Source organism: Amborella trichopoda, chromosome 1 (genome assembly GCF_054954075.1).
Source record: "Amborella trichopoda isolate Santa Cruz 75 chromosome 1, AtrichopodaSantaCruz75HAP2 v2.0, whole genome shotgun sequence".
NCBI classification, from domain to species: Eukaryota; Viridiplantae; Streptophyta; class Magnoliopsida; order Amborellales; family Amborellaceae; genus Amborella; species Amborella trichopoda.
The window spans coordinates 5,394,566-5,414,082 of record NC_142336.1 but is presented as its reverse complement, the minus strand read 5'-3'; the positions used below and the strand labels follow the sequence as shown (position 1 = coordinate 5,414,082).

The 19,517-nt window shown below is 34.4% G+C and overlaps 1 protein-coding gene and 1 non-coding gene across 4 annotated transcripts; one reads left to right on the top strand and one right to left on the bottom strand.

Annotated features, from left to right (window-relative positions):
- The first annotated feature begins 7,813 nt into the window (after positions 1-7,813).
- Positions 7,814-8,010, top strand: LOC148783496 (U2 spliceosomal RNA). The gene has a single exon (XR_016047257.1). It is a non-coding gene; the product is annotated as a U2 spliceosomal RNA (small nuclear RNA).
- A 2,569-nt stretch (positions 8,011-10,579) lies between these two features.
- On the bottom strand, positions 10,580-19,091 carry PYD2 (pyrimidine 2). Of its 3 annotated transcripts, XM_011622089.3 has the most exons (13): positions 18,672-19,091; positions 17,047-17,196; positions 15,485-15,536; positions 15,092-15,361; positions 14,737-14,948; positions 13,803-13,923; positions 13,087-13,174; positions 12,903-12,981; positions 12,299-12,386; positions 12,125-12,165; positions 11,990-12,042; positions 11,266-11,422; positions 10,580-10,967 (listed from the first exon to the last, which is right to left on the bottom strand). In XM_011622089.3, the coding sequence occupies exons 1-13, from the start codon at positions 18,765-18,767 to the stop codon at positions 10,770-10,772; spliced, it is 1,605 nt and encodes a 534-aa protein (XP_011620391.2). In that variant the 5' UTR covers positions 18,768-19,091; the 3' UTR covers positions 10,580-10,769. The 3 variants fall into 3 exon arrangements, 2 of the variants coding, with proteins under 2 accessions (XP_011620391.2, XP_020518041.2); XM_020662382.2 differs by lacking the exons at positions 15,485-15,536; positions 17,047-17,196; positions 18,672-19,091 and having other exon boundaries at positions 14,737-14,838; positions 15,092-15,214; XR_016049670.1 differs by lacking the exons at positions 10,580-10,967; positions 11,266-11,422; positions 11,990-12,042; positions 12,125-12,165; positions 12,299-12,386 and having other exon boundaries at positions 13,319-13,923; positions 18,672-18,937.
- Positions 19,092-19,517: the final 426 nt, after the last annotated feature.

The window sequence follows — 19,517 nt, the reverse complement described above, 5'->3', positions numbered from 1 at the left end:
TTAAAAAAATGGGTAAACGGTCAGAATGGCAGCCTGTCTAATTCTTCACCTTTAGATGGAAGCCACGTGTCCGAGCTTTTGTCTCCACCGTCCAAACTTTTCTATATAATGACCAAGCCGTTGAAGGCTGCCACCCTCCTCTCCCTCCACTCTCTCTCTCTCTTCTTTCTCTCTCTCTTCTGCAATGGACAATCGAAAAGAGGTATTTATTTAATTTAATATTTTTTGTTGACAATATTCAACATTTATTTTTTGTATTTTCTTCTTATTTTAGATTGTTATGAAATTTGTGTGGTCTAAATTATTCGATGTGAATTGATGCAAGGCTTGTGAGAGAAAATGTTGTATATTGTAGAGATTAATGGAGGATTTAGCATTCAAAAAATAAAGAAGAGATTTGTGGGGGATTTCTATTTTGTGAGTGATAGAGAATTGGTTTTGTCTTTGGGGGGATTTCTTCAATGTGATTGAGAGATAATTGGGTTGGCAAAATTACATCTTGATATGCACTATTAATTTGGGTTTGTATTTTGATCGTTTGTTTCCCTTGAATTGTCATGAGAAAGTAATTTGGGTTTGCATGGATCTAAGTTATAAAGACCCGAGCAGCATTGGACGTCGTTGAGAAGCTGTAACTCTGAAATTGATCTTATAGACACGACATGTCTGTTGCTAAAGGATGAGATAAAGTTTTAAGGTGTCTTATGCTGAAAATTCATCAAGACATTAATGGGCATTCACAAATGGGAGGCTAGATATTTTGTTTTTGAATTTTGTTTCTTGAGCTTATAGAGAAAGCAAGGGTATAATAGTCATCTTCCTTTTTAATGGTGATGGAGGCAGGCTTGTGATTTCATAGGACTTTTTCATTTGTGATATAAGTTGAAGTCTTCTCTTGTGTTGCTTATGTCTTTTACTTTTCAGTCCCCTGGCCTCTCAATGGAGGCATGTAGCTGAAATATATCTATGTGCTCAAGGGTACAATAGTCATTAGGAAAGCTTTAGGTTGATGTTGCAGCTGGTTTTGAAAATCCCCAATAAAACAAGAAAATTTAGTTTTTGGGTCGGAAGAAATTTATATAGAGCTAAGGCTCTAAACCATCAAATTAGAGCCCACCGCAAAAATTTCACTATAAGAGGTTGTTTTGATGCCCAAATACTCTCAAATTGATCATCTCGACATCAAGATGCATGGACATGAGAGAAAAATGGATTTCAAGTTTTAAAAATAATGCATATTGTACTATATTTTTGGACTGTCAATTTTCAAAATTTTCATGTTTTCATAGATGTGTTTGATCTATATTATTTTTGAAACTTTAAATTTTATAATTAAATATAAAAATATATTTTAAAGCTATTGCACACAAAATATGTAGGATTTTTCATTTATGGACGTGATGTAGAAGATTACTATTAGGCCCCTAATCCAAGGTAGGAATTATTTATATATAATTAAAAAAGACTATTATGCCCTTAACTAATGGCCATGGGAAAAATGACCATTATGCCTTTAACTAATGCCAATGGGACAAATGACTTAGCAATCCCCATTGTTAGAGGTGCTCATGTCTGGATACTATAACTAGCCCCAGATCTCTCGTACCCTCTTTCTTTCACCCCTCTCTCTCTCTCTAATTTTTATACCTCTGTTTTTTTTCTTCAGAAAGATGGGTGGATGTCAGTTCCACAATTTGGGGGGTGGGAGCACAAGGCAGGTGGTGCAGTCGATTACTCGATGGTATTCACGAGAGCGAGAGAGAATCGGAAGCAGATTAAGACCGACGTCAACCGGGCCAGCATAGGCAACGAGGAGGAGCTCATGACGCATCACCGCCACGACGGCTCGCCAATGGTAAGGGACATAACAATCATTTTTTCTTCCTTAGCAATGATTTAGGGAACAATAGCCAGCTCTCTTTAAAAATGAGTTGGGGGCAAAATCGTCATTCTCTATAGCAACTTAGTAGTTTCACCTCTGCAATGTGTTAGGGGCACAGTAGTCATTTTTTTCCTTAGCAATGCATAAGGGGCATAATGGTAATTTCTGCGTTGCCACCCGTTAAGGGCATAGTAGTCATTTTGTACATTATGAAAAAGAAATACAATATTCAGAGTAATCGAAGGGTAGGATAGTAATTTGAATAAGGGATCATATGAAATGATCGAGTCGTATCAACCGTCCCTTGTCAACAATGAATGGATGGATATGATGACCGTTCCTCCGTTGGCATACATTTTGGGGAGGAACGGTCATTGGAACACTTGATGCTATGTGCATTTACTGTTTGTAAACTGCAATGCATCACATATGTTTTACCTTTTTTATTTTCCTTAAAAAAAGCTGACAACATTATCATTTTTTTTATTACTTTTTGTTTCAATTTGATAAATTTATATATTTTTCACTCATTGTTGTTGCTTCGAGATTTATACATATGAAAGGTGTTTTATATATGCAAAATGATCCTACAGGAGCAAGGATCATGGATAAATGAGTGCATACTTTTATAGGCACACATAAAAGATATAACGTTCATGTTTGACATTTTCGAAACTTAAATATTTATTAAAAAACAAAACCTAATATCACTATAAAAGCATTTGAGGGCATCTAAAATCATTTCGTGTTTGAAAATTCAAACTTGAAATTAACATCTTGAAGGCTTATATTCCTGTCACACATATAGGTATTTCATTGTATTTAGTCATATTACAAGGTGATAGTATTGCAAGGCAATATTTGCACTATCATTTAAGTTTTCTACAACTTAAAAATTTCCCCATTGTCAAATGCAAACAACGGATGGCTGGGATTTATTGTACTCTTTAACCTCAAAGCTCAACAAAAAATTGACAAATTTTGAATGGCAAGGGACTTGTGTGAGAGAGAGAGCACCATGTTGGGCACGTGGCCGTTGGTAAGGGGAAATAATTGTGTGCTAATTAAATTGGTTTTTTTATTGGGTGAATAGAAGTTTTGGATTTTTTAAAATAAATGTGTTTCCATTTAGTTTATGTGAGGCACATGGGCTATTATTATGAGCTTTTATTATTATTATTATTATTATTTTTAACTATCATTGGGTATCATTAAACATTGGTTTAAACAAAGAAAATTGTTTCATGCGGGGTGGACCGCATATTTTAAGATATACGTTCCCAAGATATAAACATCCAACCACCAGCCTCATTTAGAGTGAGTATGTCTAAGTAGAAGTCTCCCAAAGGGAAAAATTATATACAAGGCACAAGCCTTATACTATAGAAGTAAGGTACATCTAAAAAACTTGTTGCAAAAAGTTGTTTTAATGCTAAAAAACCTTCTATTTGATCATCTAGACCATCTCGACCACAAGATGTGTGGATATTCAATATTTAAAAAAAAGAAAAAGAATTTCAAGTGGAAATGACGCATCTTATTTAAATATTATCTGGACGGTCAATTTTCATGATTTTTAAATGTTTATAGATCTTTTCGTTTTGAATGATTTTTAAAACTTTAAATTTTATAATTAAGAATAAATATAAATTTTTATACCATCGCAAGACTTTCTGGCACTGAAGCGTATCTTCAATACAATTTAGAAGTACACCTTGCTTTGAATTGTTTAAGGTTGAGGCCCCATACAAATCTCACCATTCCTAAAATACTGAGGTTTATCATTTGTCTAAGTTGGGAGTACTTTCTTTATTATTCTTGGACCTTTAATATTGATAATTTTCATGGGGCTGCTGTTTTGTGGTTTCCACAAAAAACTTTCAGACCCCGAATTCTTATAATGAAAATTAATCCATGGGTTTGTAATTTGCAGAGGAAGAAGATCCTAAGCTACTTCAACTGCTGTATAAAGGCTTGAAATCTTTCCTAGTAGCTGGAATCCTATCGCTTTTTGGCCGTCGCGACAGACTGGTTCAGTGGCCCGGAGTGATGCTCTGGCGAGCTTGTCCTGTACACATTAATGGTGTATTCTTTGATTGTCAAACTGGATTAGGTTTCTGATTTGTGTCTGTTTAGCTCTATTTGTGATTCATTTTTACAGAAAGAATTATCTCTTTTAAACAAAGAATAAATGCTTGTACGTGATCTATGGAAATTCATGTGCTTATTCTCACTATTAAACAAGGAAAGATATGGGGCAGGTCTCTCAACCTTTTCACTAGATTATATTTATAACAATACAAAAAAGTTTGCCTCTACTGGTTAAAATTTATGTAATTGTACCCCAAATTTCAATGACCTTGTTAAATGACCCCTAAAGGAAATTTTTTGAAAAAATATGTAGTGCCTGCATTGGGTTTCAAAGAGTTTGCTAGCACCTCCCAGACTGTTTGATGTTTACATCGGAAGGTTGGGAAGGACTAACAAGTTGTTTAAGACCCAAATAACTAAGATAAGATAGGAATGACTCAAGGCTAGGTGGTTAGAGTGACAGGGTGTCATAATATGATGTCTTGATATCCCTTTTCTCGCTTAGCTATCCAAAAAGGAAGATACCAAGATAATATATAAATCTTTTTTTGCTAAATATATCCGAGCAAATTGTATAAAATTAGACCATTTACTTTGAATATTTAATATAAAGTGGTCACGATTACTTATAACCATCCAATGTGAAATCTAATAGCTCTGGTGTGTCAAAAAGTTCGAGAAAAATTCTTTTGAAGTTTAAAATTGGTCAATGGAATAAATGGATCCATCCAATAGTCAAGAGTAATTGTAACCATCTTGTACCAAATATAAAATAGTCCCATTATATACTTTTTTATCTTAAGGAAGAGTTTTTATTGGTAATTTGCTACATGACCGATTAAAAATGGAAAATAACGAAAGCTATCCTACCCGAAAATATTACTTTGGGTAAATTACCTTAACAAAATAATACTTTGGGTAAATTACCCTAAGCCAATGATAATAGAAAATGATCCTAGACAAGTTTGTAGAGATTTAGATCAACCAAGCTAAGAATTATCTAATAGTCAAATAGCATATGTGCATGTTTTGCTAATCAGAAACAAGGCAAAATTTTGCTTAAGTCCTTGGCCTTACAAAAAGTAAATCAAGTTTAACATTAGAAAACCTCAAATTCATTAGTTTGATTTTAACATGGATCTTGAACTAAAACAATAAAATTAAAGTCCTATAAATGTTGTAGTTTGTAACATATTATGTAGAGCACCTCACAGATTGGGTAGATTTACATTATTTTTGGAGTTTCAAAGTTCATAATTAGAGGCGGAAATAGATATTCATATCATAAATAGAGTTTTTGGCAGTGGAATTGCATTTTCTAGTGAAAGTTGAAGTGCATCTTTACTTCTTAAGGGCCGTTTGGGTACCTATAAATCAATTATAGGGAAATAGATTACTAAGAAATTCTTCATTTGTAGTGTTTTGGGTACGCACATGGTAGGCAGAAATGAAACGTATTATCAAAAATTTCCTTCAAAGTTGTGAAATCAATTACCCGTCCCAAGAGTTGGAGAATGCATTACGGAGTTGACGGGTAATGTTGAGCTTGACGGACCCGTTACAAAACATACAATAGATCTCATAAATTTGAGGTCCGTATAAAAGTGTGACTCTCTCTGTAAAATCTTGCGTAAATTTGAAGATCACAACTTTTTAACTTTACCAAGGTGCTCCTCTTTCTTTTTCTCTTTCTAAAATATTTACCCCTTTTTTTACGTTTTGTGATGCCCTTCTTTTTTATGTATTATCTACTAATTTAAATATATTGGTACTTTCTTCACTATACACATGTCTTCAAAACATTGCTGTTATATTAATATGAGTATTATAATTGTTTTTTATTGAGTTTTAATTGATATTTTTGGAAACATATTAAGAAATATAAAAAAATCACATTACTATAGGCAAAATTTATGCAATATTTTCAAGCCAAAATGACGGTATTGCATTTCTCAGATTTCCTTTAAACATAGCCAAACAACAACAACAACTTTTTAACAGAATAATTATAGGGAGAAGAGAAATTAAATTAATCAACGTGGATATTACTTTCATATATTAAAAAATAAAGTAGTTTTAATTGATTATTTATCCTAACAAAGAAAAAAAATACGGAAAAAAAAAGGATAAATTTAACACAATATTTTCTAGCCAAAATATTAATAATGTATTTCCTAGATTTCTTTTAGACATAGGCAAACAGTAACAATGTATTTCCCATGTTGCATCTAGATACTACCCAAACAATAACAATCCATTTGTAGGCAATGTATTATGCCGGTAATATATTTTTCAGATAATATATTTCCAGGTACCTAAACGATTAGTTAGTGTAGAGCCTACACCTTCTGCTAAAAGTATTCTTTGCCCCCCGACAAGAATCATGCATTTGAAGAAATAAAAATAAATATTTTGAGCTTTTAAGAATGATACCTTTTGTTCCAATTACTTCAATGATTATCATAGATGAACTATGTTTGGAGTTCAAAATGATCATCTCGACATCAAGATGTATCAATATAAAAGAAAAAGAAAAGAAAAAAAGATTTCAAGTCGTAAAATTAGTGCATCTTCAAATTCATTATCTAGATCTTCTATTTTCAAGATTTCATATGTTTATAGATTTACTTGATTTGAATCATTTTTTGATGTTTAAAACTCTATAATTAAAGACGAAAATAGATTCTCAAATCATCATAAGAATTTATGATACCAAAATATATCTTATGAGAAAACATGGAGGGGCACCTTATTTTGAAGGTTTAAGGTTGCAACCGTATGTAAACCACTTAAATACTTGATCATTTTGTCTTTGGGATAAATATTTTTGTAAACCCTATTTTTAGGTTTCATTAATTTATAGACGAAAAGTTTCGAAACCTACCCACAAGAAATCCTATCTATTATATTTTTTATCCGCCTAATACACCTTTATCCATTTTTATCTACTCTTTTTTGCCCAAACAAATTTAGAAAAAATATTTTTTTTTCGAAAACCCATCTCTCCCTGTGCATATTTCTCTTTCTCTCTCTTCACTCTCTGTATTTCTCTTTGTCTCTCTTCCCATAAATCGCCTAAACCCACCCCTCTTTCTCTCTCTCCCTGTTTCACTCTCTCCTCATGCTTTCCCAAATTTCCCCCCTCTTTCTTCGTTTTTTCCCATCCTCTCTCTCTCTCTCTCTCTCTCTCTGATTCCCCAAATCCTCCTCGCTCTCTCTCTATCTTTTTACCCATAATCTCTCTGTCGCTGAATTCATCTCCCAAAATCCACAGGCTTGATGGAGAGTGGCTCTCCCTCCATTATTGAAAAGACATTGAAAATTCGTCTCCCCTCTCCATCTCTCCTTTTTTCCACTCTTTATTACCTATTTTTTATTTGATTATTTTCTCCTGTCTCACTTTCTATTAGTATCATTGCAATTATTCTCTCTCTAAATTCACTAAAGTTAAAAAAGAAAGTACCCTCTCTAAATCCTTCAACGAGAAGGGCACCATCGTATTCTCAATATTGTAACTTGGTATTATTATTTCATTCTAAAATCATTAAAGTTCAAAAGAATGTGTTTCTCTCTCTAGACCCTTTTGGAAAGAAGGTCACAATTGTGGCCTATTGCAGCTTAGAGTTGTTCATCAAATACTTCCATAGGCTCGATCTCTTGTTTATTGCATGTCAACGTGTTTTTCACTCTAAAATTCAACAAAGTTCACAAAAAAAAATGCCTTTCTCTCTCTAAAAATAGTGTTCGATGTGGTAACTCCTTTAATCCCATATCGTTTTCAAAAAGAGGTTGAGGGCTAGAAGAGAGCTATAAATAGAGAGGTAAACGATATATTAAAGCATACCTTTCTCGGCCTTTTGGCTAAGATCAAGTGTAGTATCTGTTCTTATCAGTTTAATATCTGATACGTGGTCTATGTGATCACATGATATTAAATTAATTTTTCAGTGGGGGAGGGTCCACCACACTAGCTTGCTAGTGGGTCCCTCGAGTGTCGCCCATGAGTTGCACTACTGCACGGGCCTGGCGCACCCCTATCAAAACTAATCCCAATTGTTCTTATATATAAAAAATATGTTCAATAATTATTTACTGTAATATATACAAAATACCATTTCAAGTTTGGATTTGGTAATATTTTTTATTTTTTAGGTCCCAATATATAATATATATATAAATATAATTACATAATAGTTGTTTTAATTTTTGAGTTAGATTTCGGGTTAGATATGGTTTCGATCCATATCCGACTTGCTGCCTCCCTTTAGGGTTGCATGAATTATTCAACATTTTTTTTTTACTTGCAAATTATAAAGAATTTTTTAGTAATTTTTCATTTTCAGACTATTTAATATTTCTTTTCATTTTCAACTAACTCATGTTCACATGTGTGTTTTGATGGGTTATGTGAAGAGTTGAATTTGGGTGTGGTTTGTAATAAGATGTAATTTTGGAGTAAAAAAATTATTGCAATGGCCCGAAAATCTATTTTCATATCTAATTATAAAATTCTACTCTAAAATGGTTGAAACTTGAACTCAAATAGATTCACATGATAATCTCGAAATAGATGGTCCAAATAATGTATTAAAAGATGCAATATTTTTGAAATTGAAAATCTATTTTTTCTTTCCATATATCTCGATGTCGAGATGATCAATTAGAGGGTTTTCGAACATCAAAACAGCCTTTTCCAAGATCTTTTAGATTTGCACCGTAATTCTATAGTTTAAGGTTGCAACCTTAGATAAACTTTTTCCTTTGAATTTTCATGGGTTTTATAGGTAAAGGGTGAGGCTTGTATATTACATAAGAAAGGCGCTCCTCTAAGATTTGCCATGTAAAATTCCGGTGTTGTAAACGTTTCACAAATTATTTTTATCCCTAGTCATGAAATTTAAAATTTAAAAAATAATACGAATTGAACAAATGAAGAAATACCTGAAAATAGACGATTCATATAATTTGTTGCAAGATGTACTATTTTTAGGGTTTGAGTTTCTTTTTTTTTCTTCATATTCATACATCTTGAGGTCGAAAATCGAGATGATCAATCGGACGGCTCTTAGTCAAGAATCGAGATAATCAATTGGAGGGCTCTTCAACAGCGAAAAACTATCTTCTAGAAGATTTTTGAGGTGCATTATACTTCAATAGTATGAGGTAGCAACCTTATTCTATGAACATTGTCCATATGGAAAATGATCTATTGTTAATCTTAAACCATATTCAACTATTCCAACTCATGATGGTTTTTTCGGTAAAAGGTTAAAAAAGGCCATCTCTTTTTACCATATTTAACCATTTGAACTGATGATTGTTTGTGCTGATGAGCATTACTAGTACAGTATTAAATAGTTTCTCTTAAATGCATGATAAATATCTTATTCAACTGTTTTAACAACTCTCTCATTTTTTTCTCATTACAGTTGGTTTTGCTGTGATTTCAAAAAGCTTATCAAAAGGCATGTCAAATAATTCACATTAATCATGATTAGAATTGTGGGTAGACATTATTCTAGTTAATCAGGTGTAGAAAAGTTGGGTTTGATATAAAATTCAAGAAGCCCATCAAAGGACTTGACACAATTATGAGCTAAAGAATAACTATTATCTCAATTTCCAAAATTTGGTTATGAATCTTGTGACCTCCTTGTAATAAAAATAAATGGTCTCTCCATAGACAATCCCATAATAATAATAACTACTCCGACAAGAATACAACCAATAGAATCATTACCCATGTTAGTAATTGAGCTAAAGAATAACTATTATCTCAATTTCCAAAATTTGGTTATGAATCATGTGACCTCCTTGTAATAAAAATAAATGGTCTCTCCATAGACAATCCCATAATAATAATAACTACTCCGACAAGAATACAAGCAATAGAATCATTACCCATGTTAGTAATTGAAGACTTGAAGGTTATAATGTGATAATGGTACAATAACACCATCAAACCAACTAAATGTACACCAGCTAAAGAATCCCACCACCCATATTAACTAGTGTTCCAGAATCCTAACACCCATGTTAACTACTGTTCAAATTGCCGACCGGGATTGAAAATCACCAATCCAAATTGAGAATCGCTGACAATCACGCTGGTTTTTTATTTGAATCATCGATTAGCAAGTTATATAATATGCAATATATGTAGAACTCAAAAGAATAATGTAAAATAGTTCATTTGTATAGCATGTGTGTTTGCCTTCCCTCACATTCGAGGTTTGAATTTCATGATTGGCGCCTTCTAATTTTTTTCAGTGTCAAAACATAAAAAAAATATAAGAGACCAAAACAATTATATTATATGAGTAGGAAGTCGTCGAACAACAGAGCTTGTATTTAACATCCCAAGGTGTTGCCAAAAAAACCGAGACTGTAATTTGTCCTAGCATTCAAATATGAAAATCCTTTTTTTTTGTGATTGCAAATCCGGGTGATCCGAATCACCAATCCACCCGATTTGGGATGGGATCAGAGGGTGGGCAATCCACCCCACTGATCCGTTCTTTAAACATTGATATTAACATTTGAAGTTTATAATATAATAGCCAAGAAAACATTAAAACCACCAAACCAACTATTGGTACACCGATAGCAATAAGAATAGAAGCATTATACTCCAATTTCTTGCAAGAATCTTACAAGATTTATACAATAGGAACAACCAAAACAATACTAATTACAATGATAACAGGGTGTTAACATAATTTTGAGAAAAAAACTGTGCTCTATGTTTACTTCTTATTTTGGTTTGAAGAATGCTTGAATTCTAACTGATGATCTGTTAGGATTCCACTGTTTTTATCATCCGTTGAACTGGAGCATGAAGAGATGAATAATATGCCGAGTCCATCTTATCAATGCCATCAAAAAGATAACTGAAAGGAGGCATTGGCACATACCGTCCAGTGCCTGGCTCAACCTTAAGCTCACCATTTTCCCACACAATTCTTCCTCTTGAGATTGTCACTTCGATTTTGCCCTGCATAAAAAACACAGTGATTCTCTTAAATTTTTCTAATTCCACTGTTAGTGAGAACAAAGAAGTTATAATTGGATTCATAAATGAAGTGTAGTTTATGATTTCAAATTTCATGCAACTGAGTTGTGGGAATAAATCAGCAAATAATGTGGAGACTGAAATTCCTTTTTAGTTAACTTCTAAAGAAATAGTTGGTTTAAAGAATTTCTTGATAAGGACAAGATATCCCCATAGATTTCAGGTCAATTTATCCATACAGATAGCATATGCATTGTATGTCTCATGAGTAAGTATACACCTTTCCTCTTTTGCCCTCGTAAACATTTGTATCTGTTCTAGAGTGGTGGGACTCTGCATTAATTTGAAAGCTTGAATTTGGATTTAGTATGATGATATCTGCATCAGAGCCAGTCAGTATCGCTCCTTTTCTTGGATATATGTTAAATATTTGAGCACTGCAATCAACAAAATGCACAAGAAAAGGACATTAGTTACTACAATTGGAGAATGCAGAAAAGGTGACTGATATAGTGAAACACCTTATATTAATTAGAGACTACCAAATATACTTACAACTTCCATTCAAATGAAAAGCAAAGGGCTTCATGAGCTTCTTATTAAAAAAATTAATCCCATTCTCTTCAGGTTGTGAGACTTACTGCCAATGTATGATATGCTGCTAATAAGAAAATGTTGATATGAATAATCCCAGTGCCTCAAAATTGTAACAGACACATTACCACTGTTTGCACATTTTAATTTGATAAATACATAACTTGAAATAGGTGGTACTCTACCTAGGAAGAAATTGAAAATTCTGCGAATGCGTAATATGCATATTTTATTAGTGGTATATTCATTACGTGTGGCTTCCCAAAACATGTTTCTCAGAGTCGCCCATGACTTGGTACTGACCTTCAAAAGTGATCCATATCTTCAAGCACAAAACTATGCATCTACATCATGGAGCCTAAGGATGTCTTACACAAAATATGAAATATAATATTGTTCCAACTTCATACCATGCAGTACTTGTTATTCGAACAAAATCACTGGCTGATATCTGGCCGGTTTCCTGCATGAAACAACATTTTTGTTGAGCTTGTAGATTACTACAAAGCTCATCCAAACAATATCAGATGTTTACTGCAACTTACCACCATTAAATCCCAGACAAGATGCATGCGCTCTTCAATGCCTGTGGTTGTTTCAACATTCGACATTTTGTAAGTGTGAGAAGGTATCCAAATGGAGCAGTTTGTTCAATCTGTCAATGAAAATGAAAGAATGAAACTTCCAGTTTTTCTCACAAAAGCAAAGGAGAGAGTTACCATTAACACCATTCGGAATTTTACGAAAATCATGGATTCCCATGGCTTTCTGTGCGGAGTTGAATGTACAATGATCGGTTCCTACCAACTTCACATAAAATACAAATTCAGAATTAGTAAGAAGTTGCCAGACTTTCTATCTGCAAATTCTTATGAAAGATATATTGTGCCCTTTAAATCAGAATGGTTATAGAAAACCACAACAACATCCAATTGTATTCAATTTTTTAAACAAAAATTGAATACATCAATTTCTTGCAATTCAGAAACTGAAAATAAAGGACCCTTTGTGCCACATCCTCTAATTATTTATTTCCTAATTTCCCCTGTAAGAGATTGTACTATAAAAGTTAAATAAGACATTTACAAGATAGAAACCAGAGTGCTGGAAACATTAAAACATTACTACTGGAACTTATTTTATATCTTCAAATGTACGCCGAACTTTGTCAGGACGCCATAACATTCAAATTTCTTTCTTCAAGATTTGTATCGTCATTTAGAGAGAATGCAGGAGAAGAAACTACCAAGACTAGATAAATCGTTTAAATAGATAAACAAGAATAAATAAAAAATTGATCCTAATGTCTACTAGAGAGGATACCTGGAGAATCCCAGATGAAAGAGCACCCTGAAGAGCTTTATCATGCCCAGATTTCCTTATTGGAGGACTCATAACATACCTGAAAACAGAATCACATGAATCTTGTTGCATCCTTAGGGTGCTAAAATTAAATGAAAAGAGAAATAAAAATGAATGTTAAGGGTTGGGCTGTATGAATTCTTACTTGGCTGCTGTAATGAAGTCAGGATCCCAAAGCTTAGATTCATCAAGGACCAGACCAGAAACTACAGGCTCTCCAATGACCCTCTGTCCTGCAGATGGCAGTAAATGAAGCAAGTATGAGCTCCAGTTTGAACAATGACACCTCAATGCAACAACAAATGTAGGAAGAGACTTAGAGTATGTGTCGACAATGAATATCTGTTTGCTAATGTCCAGCAATCGAGTTAACGTACCTATAAGTCAGGAGCATCCTAGCAGTTTGCTAACAAATCAGCACATTTGTCATCTCAAGATCTCCAAGAGCATTGATGGTTATGTGATAGTTTTGTGTGCTCATTGATCCGGTGTTTTTTGGGTGTGGCTAGCTGAAGTTCATGCGATAGTATTTAAATATTTGTGGACCAGACTTCATATAAGTTGCGCATCATCAAAAGCCAGATTACAATAACAGATTTCACTTTTGGGTGCAATTGGAATTCATTATGAAGGGCACATGGTGGCAGCATTTGGTTAAACAAAAGGTGTATGAAAGGTATGCATCAGGATTTTCCATTGATGGCCAAACATGCTAATGCAGTGATATGAAATGCCTAAAGATATATCATCGCTATTGTAAAACACATAAAACTAAAAGTGCATATAGTGATAATTATGGGGTAAAAAATTTAAAACTTAGCCAAAAGAAAGAAAACAACACAAGTTGGAAGCTTGTGGAACCTGATTTACGAGCCTGGGCAATTTCTTCCAAAGCATCAATGCTCATTACATGAACTACATACAAGGGTGTATTTACAAATGCTGCCAACCGAATAGCTCTGGCAGTTGCCTCCCCTTCCAGCTGAATGAATATCAATTTAAATGATGAAACAACAAAACAGGAAAAGCCAAACTGAAGATTGAATCTCATGAAAGTAAAAAATGAACAGAATAATTTGTAAAAGTTCAAGGAAGATGTTCAACTCAAACAGAAACGAGCAGTAATGTAACAATTTTTACCACAAATTTAAGTGCATGGGTGGAAAACCAGTAACAGGATGAGAGACCTCCTATGAAGCACTCATATATGGGTTGTCAAAAAGCCAAGCCAGATCTGCTTGGCTCATAATGAGCCAAGCTTGAGAAATATTTTTCAGCCCGACAAGCCAAGCCTGCAGGCTCAGGCCAAGCTCAAGCTGAGACACGCTTGGCCTGATCTTGTTTAATATCTTACATATATAATATCCAAAAAATATACACGACTACCCAAAAGAGAAAACTTACCTTTAAGATACTAAGTTGAGTGACTTAGATATTACATTGTATATTGCCTTATTTATGGGCTTGTGGTTTTGACTCTTGTTTAATCAAGTCGCCAAGGTAAAAAAGTCAAGCCAAGTCAAGCCCAAGCTTGGTTGTTTAAACTCGAGTCAGGCTGAAGCTGATCCCAAGCCGGACTTCCATACATAAAAGCCAAGCTTGACCATGCCCAAGCCCGCCATGGCTTCGTTAGTTGAGACCCCTAACTTATAATGCACCAATAGTTACCAAGTGGAAGAAAGTTAAAGTAAGTTCTCATTATAAAGAAACATATTTTAATTTTTGTTGCACTCTGTAAAAGAATTTATTCAAATTCTTAAATTTAGAACCCAATAAACAATGATTTGAATATTACCAGTGGTGGTCTAGAAAGTGCGTGCCCCTCTGGACCCATTATGCCAAGTTCGATCATTCTTCTCTGTCCTTCAGCAACACCATCACCATTTTCTGCATGCACCTGAGCCAAGGCACCAAGAGACTTACACTTTTTAAAGCCTTCCAGGAGCAGTTCATCATTGATCATGAAAGAGCCTTTGTACGCCATGAAAAATTTGAAAGAATTGATACCTATCAATTAAAAAAAGGAATATCTTGTGATATAATATAAAACAATTAAAAGGTGTCTCTCTCTCTTACAGCTTTAGTATAATTTTAGACTTGAACTCGAACTAAATTTGCGGGTAAAATAATGAAAGTAAATGCACACACACCTCTCTCCTTAACCATGATATCCATATCTCTAGCAACATCATCATCCCATTTTGTGATTGCCATATGGAAACCATAATCCATACAAGACTTTTCAGCTTTACGTGAATAGGCTTCAAAACCAGCAGATAAACTCCCATTAACCGGTAATACAAAATCAATGTGCATTGTAGTCCCCCCTGATAATGCAGCAGCCTGACCACTGAAGAAGTCATCAATCGCCTCTGTACCCATGAATTCCATCTCCAGGTGTGTATGGGGATCAATGCCGCCTATTTTAATTGAAAAAGAGAGAGAGAGAGAGAGAAATAAAATGTTTTCATGCTTTATTATGACGGAAAAAATTATGCCATTCCTGTACATTTATTGCATTTTATGCTTTTCAATGTATTTACCTGGCATGACATACTTCCCTGTGGCATCAATGACACGTACATCATCAGAAACCTGTAGACATCAGGCAAACCAGCATCAGCACCAGGGGTAAATCTAGCACAGCAAAAGAATCAATCCAAGTCAACATCAGAAGCAGGCCATTTAATGTAAGGGTAACAAATGAACCCAAAAAACCAACGCATTCAACAATCGTATATTAACACATAGAAAGGGTTATTTACTGGATTCCCACAAACATAATTTCACAGAGAGAAAAAAGCATAATTCTCTCACAATTAACATAATTGAAAAAGAATTGAATGCTCTTGCTTTAAAGGTTTCAGCTTTTCCAGGAGTCAGGATTAAATACTAATGATGGCGAAGATTGCTATGCCATGGTAGTCTTATTGCACTAAGGAAATCTCTGATCTTTTCTCCGGCATCATATGAATCATTGTCATACCTAAATCAGAAGGTGGGTGAAGGTATTTTGGGTTCATTCAGTCTTTAATTCATCTTCCCCTGTTTACACCAATAATCTACCATCGAAACTTCCAGTTTTTAAAAAGATCCATGCACAACTACTATGATCTATGCTCCATTTCACCCCTATTAGTTTCAGGACTCAATTGCAAAAAAGCCAATAATTTGGAGATCCTGATGGATTTCCATCCCTCTGATCATATTACGATTTCCTTTGGTCAATTAGCATGTGCATTGACCAAACTAGCACATATCTACAGTTTGCCATGTTCTAAGACTTTGAGAGATGCCACTTTTAAGTCACATGTCTTTCACTAACAACAAATATACTTCTGGACCTATACGGCACAAGCCCTCCCTTGTATGGATTAACCTAAGATAAATGATACATAACCATTGTCATCAATATCATTTATTCTTAAACCAAATCAGATGACACTTCTTAAGTCATGAAATATTCCGAGCATCTTCTACCAAGGCAGGGACTATAAAGTCCCATATTGAAAGATATTTCATGGGATAGACCATGTCACAGACCAATCCTTGAAATGTTAAACCAGTGCCGGAGAAAATGTTACTGAGAACCAGAAAATGTTTGATACGACAGAAAAATAATAAACAACAGTGAACAAATTTTAATTCCCATCTATACATCACATACATGGAAAATTAAGGAAACCAAAAGGTGATATTGCTCGTTATACATCAAAGTGGTGGCCAGAGAAGCACTCTCAATTTAGGAAGTTGTCATCTCTCCATACCAAGCCCTAATTAATGTGGGCAATTTATAGATATGCATTTGCAAAACCAGCATTCATTTTACTAAACAAACCATAGAAAGAGCACTCAATTTCATCCACATAGATACTGAAAATCTCGAGTCAACAGCGCCCTCTTCTTCATTAAATCTATGAGTTGCCCAACTTTGGGGAAAATATTACAAATCACAAGAAGAAAACAGTAAGATGTAAAAACATAATAGATTCACACACGTCATAGGAAGCATAGAACGCAAATGTAAAAACGTCAAAGATTCACAGACATCATAGGTAGAATAGAACAAAAAATCACTTCAGGCTTCAAGGATTGAAAGCCTTACGTTGATATTAGGCTGCACAGCAATAATGATTCCATCTTCAATATACACATCTGCAACTTCATGGTGGTGTGCATTGACCACAGTGCCTCCTTTGATCAAAATCTTGGGGGATGGTACAAAATCTAAGCACCCATATTCAGCAGTGCAAAACTGTTGACACAAATACTTGCAACATAAGAACCTTTAACACTCACCCCGAAAAAAAAGGACCCAAAGATAATAATGCATAGTTGCAACTTGAAATTCATTAACAAAAAATTGCAGCATAAAACTGGAATACCAAGTAACTCCTCAATTAAAGGAACGTTTGATTTTCTTACATACAAAACACCAAAATGGATAATATGAAAAGAGTTTCCCAGAGTATGTGGCAGTTACAAACTCAGTGAGTCCACCTCAGACTCACCCAAGTTACTCAGGCTCAGCAGGCCACTAAGTCCAGAAGCTAAACATGGGAATCGGCCGAGTCTGGATGGTTCCCAATATTTAATTTTATATTTGTTTTGGACTTGACCGAGTCTCTAACAGTAACAGACTTGGCCAAGTCTGCCAGACCTAATTCCGGCTCAGGACCCTAGGGAGTCCCGACCCAGGTCCTTATTTTTTAAACTGCTATGTACTCTGGAAAATAGGCAGTTTAAAGGAATAACCAAAGCCGCATATAAATAATTCAAATTTTCAAATGATCTCTAAAAACTACACCATTTCTCTTGATAACTAATAAATGCAATTCATATTACACAATGCGTTATAACTTTCTTCCGTGACTTTTGTAAATAAACCATATTCAAAATCAAAACGAACTCAAATTTTTAATTTGTAATATCACCAATAAATTTCCGTCTCTAAAATGGCTTGTTGGACCATAATACTCCAAATCTAAAGTAGCACTCATTTGTTTCTCTTTGAATTTAGATACTCTTATTAAAACCCGATTCCAAACTTATCAAAAGAAATTTGGAAGGAAAACATTTATATAAGGAGGGAAAAGTTGCAATAAACTGCATCATCTATTTTAGAATAGATGGAAGGTGTAGATTTAACACTACCTTAAGTCGCATGTCAAATTTTAACAGTGTTGAAGGATGAATCTAATCTGTGTCCAACTAAAACGAAGGTGTAGAGCACCATAAGCTCATTTCTACAAATAAGGCTATCACCTGATATAACCCGCCTCCAATTCAAAATTGATTCAAACAAGATTCCACGGAAGAACAACACCAAATCTCGACTGCAAACTCACTGTCAAGTGCTAATATTTCATTCTAAATTCAGTAACTTTTCCATCACCAAAATCATAAACACCAAATCTCAGTAACATAAACATCAATCATACCCAAATCCTAACAGTCCAGTACTTATATTTAGTTCTCAGACTTTACAAATAACAACCATCAAATTCTCACACAAAACCATACAAGAAGAACCATCAAATTCTCACATAAAACCATACAACAAGCACACCAAATCAAAGACAAAACAAAGAAACAACCACTTCAACATTAAAACTTCCAACCCAGAAAATTTTTTCAGAGCTTAATCCAAATCAAGCGCAAAAAGAAATAAAATAAACCTTAGAGACTGTAAAACCAAAGGAAGCAGAGAGAAACAGACAGAGAGCTTACTCCATTTTCATTAGTAGATGTTAAAACCAGAGGAATAAAAGAAGTAAGAAGAAGAAGAGGAAGAGGAAGCCAATCGAGAGAGAAGGAATTCGCCATGAAAAGGTCTCTGACTTTTCAGACTGTTATCTGAGGAATAAAAAAGATTCCGGGTTCTCGAAAGTACCCACTATTTCTAGCAGTATCAGTGTGCTAAAGCCGGTAAGTTATGAATCTGGACCGTCCAATCATCTGCCATGAAGTAGCAATTTTTCCACACGTGTCCCGCTGAAAATGGCTCTCTCAGAGTTTGCCCCCTTAGTGTTGAATTTTGTGGTTTTGGAGAAAAAGTCGTTTTCATGGGGCTGCGGGTCTTGCGTATCCGGTAAAACCGCACTTCAAAACCCTACCTACACTGGGAACGGTGTTGGGGTAGCACACCGCATGTATCTCAATTACACGTTGTGGATTATATTCCCACTAACAACTTTGAAAATAATTGACTAATTAAAAAATGGTAGGGTTGACTGAAATACCCATAAAAACTCGCATATCAAAACCCTACCAGAAATGGACGGGAATTGCATACTCCCATATCTCAGTTGCACGATATTGTATACCTCAGTTGCACGATGTGGCTTCTATTTTCATTGGTAGGACTTGTCATCTTCATTAAATTATCCAAAAAAATAAATCATGCTCGAAAATATACTTCTGGCACGTGGTAAACTTTTTCGACACAAGAAACATTTTAGGGTGCTGTTTGTATGAGGCACCCTCTTTATATTGCAAAAGTAAGGTGCACCTTTATATTTTGATAGGAGATGTAGCATCAGCGTGAGAAACCTTACGATGGATTGAGTTATTTTC